This window comes from Mastomys coucha, unplaced genomic scaffold, assembly GCF_008632895.1.
Source record: "Mastomys coucha isolate ucsf_1 unplaced genomic scaffold, UCSF_Mcou_1 pScaffold12, whole genome shotgun sequence".
NCBI classification, from domain to species: Eukaryota; Metazoa; Chordata; class Mammalia; order Rodentia; family Muridae; genus Mastomys; species Mastomys coucha.
In genome coordinates, this window is record NW_022196894.1 from 91866687 (window position 1) to 91868725 (window position 2039).

General features: G+C 45.3%; 1 protein-coding gene across 2 annotated transcripts in view; it reads left to right on the forward strand.

The window, feature by feature from the left end:
• Morc3 (MORC family CW-type zinc finger 3) overlaps positions 1 to 2039 on the forward strand; it is a 41741-nt gene that overhangs the window by 35886 nt on the left and 3816 nt on the right. For both annotated transcript variants that reach the window (XM_031364473.1, XM_031364472.1), the window contains exon 15: positions 90 to 978. In XM_031364473.1, coding sequence (XP_031220333.1) covers positions 90 to 978 — 889 coding nt within the window. The remainder of the gene's footprint in view (positions 1 to 89; positions 979 to 2039) is intronic.

Genomic DNA, 2039 nt, shown 5'->3' on the forward strand with positions numbered 1-2039 from the left:
TTTAGATATTTAGTCACAGAAACAAGAAAAGTTGTATTTTGTCTTGCCTGTACTTTACAAACTTATTTATAGATTTTTTTTTTTTCCAGCATGAAGCGGAAGCTTAGTTTTCATCCATCAATTCTGAATGCAAAGACTCGGAGAGTAAGTAATCCTCCAGTTGAAAATCCATCTTACAAAAATGATGATGATGAAGATGTCATCATCTTAGAAGAAAATAGTACCCCCAAGCCTGCAGTAGATCTTGAAGTTAGATCAGATACTGAAGTTAAGTCAGAACAGAACCACACTGAGCAGAGTTGCATTCAGGTTGAGCTTGTAAGCAGTCCTAAGCCTTGTGTCCAGGCCAGCTCCACAAGCACCCCCACCTCCAGGTGTGACCCGGGCACTGCCGTCTCCACTCAGACGGAAGCACCAGGCCTGATGGTGAAAAAGGAAGAAAATGTGGAAGAGGACACGGGTGTGAGGAACTGCACAGCCAGCCTGTCCTGTGTCGGTGCTGAAGCCAAAGTGCAGGAGACCTTGGCTGAGTCGGCAGATGCTAGTGGCTGTCAGGTACAAGAACTGAGAAGCCAGCTGCTGTTAGTCACGCAAGAAAGAGATGATTACAAGAGACAGTGCCAGATGCTTACTGATCAGGTACAAGCTTTACAGCAAAGACTATTGGAGATGAACGACAAGTGTGTGAAGAAGGAAACGTGCCACCAGTCTACTGAAACTGACACAGTGTTTGTACTTGAAAGTGTTAATGGTCAGTCTGCAAGCCCAGAGCATGTGGGATCTCAGTATCAGCAAGCACTGGAGGAGATAGAGAGGCTGAAGAAACAGTGCAGTACTCTCCAGCACGTGAAGAGTGAGCGCAGCCAGTCTTCCTGCACTGAGAGCAAAAGCGAGGTGGACGAGATGGCCGTGCAGCTGGATGATGTGTTCAGGCAGCTGGACAAGTGCACTGTTGAGAGGGACCAGTACAGGAACGAGGTGAGTTGCGCAGGGCAGGTCGGTGCACACTTTCACAGAGTAATAATTGTGTTTATTGAATGCCCCTTACACCTTTGGTTCTTAACTGGGGGGTAGGCCTCCTGCAACATTTTTGATTCTTAAAAGTGTCTAAAATTGGTCCTGATGAGATGGCTTTTGTGTGATGAATAAAGCCTTAGTCTTGCATGTGTGGGGTCTGGAGTTCAGACCCCAGTACCTACCTAAAAGCCCATTGGATGTGGACCTCTCTGATAGCAGCAGTGCTTGGGAGGCAAATGGATTTGCAAGCTCTAGGCTCATCAAGAGAAGGCTACCTCATGAAGGAAAGTGCAGAGTCAGTGATTAAGGAAAACGCCGAATATCTTCCTCTGCCTTATACATACACTGATAATACATAAGTAAAGAAATGGATAACTAAATGAATGATACATATTAAACCAAGTGTGGAAAATGTCTGTAGTCCAAACCCTTGGGATATAGAGTCAAACAGAGAAGTTCTGATTCATCCTCAATTCATGGGAAGTTTGAGGCTGGCCTGGGCTACTAAGACTATATCTCCCCTCCGTACCACTCCTCCCTCAATCCTTTCCAAAACAATGGTTTGAGAGTACTAGAAAACAATGGGAAATAGCTGGGTATAGTGAGAGAATGTGCTGTAGTGAACAAGAGTTGCTGGAGAGTGAATAACTTACACTCAGTATTGTAAGAGCTTACTTAGCATGTGAGGCCAGCATATGGACGTCTTGGCAAGCTACAACAGCCAGGCATATCCTCATGGAGGATAAGGTGCCAGTGAAGTGGCCCTACACCATCCAGACAGGATCCTGTGCTCGATCGAGGTTGGCTCTTTAGTGCAGCCTTGGCCTGGGATGGAGCCGCCAGGCTACAGGACAGAAAGGCTCTTTCTATTCTGATGGCCTAATCAGACTGTTCAAGGGGTTTTCCTCTGATGCAGAAAAACAGTAAACATCAGGGTGTGATTGGTAGCCTGGGTATATGTCCTACTTCAGATTTGTTGCAAAGTGTTTTGTTTTTTTTTTGTTTTGTTTTTTTTTTTTTTT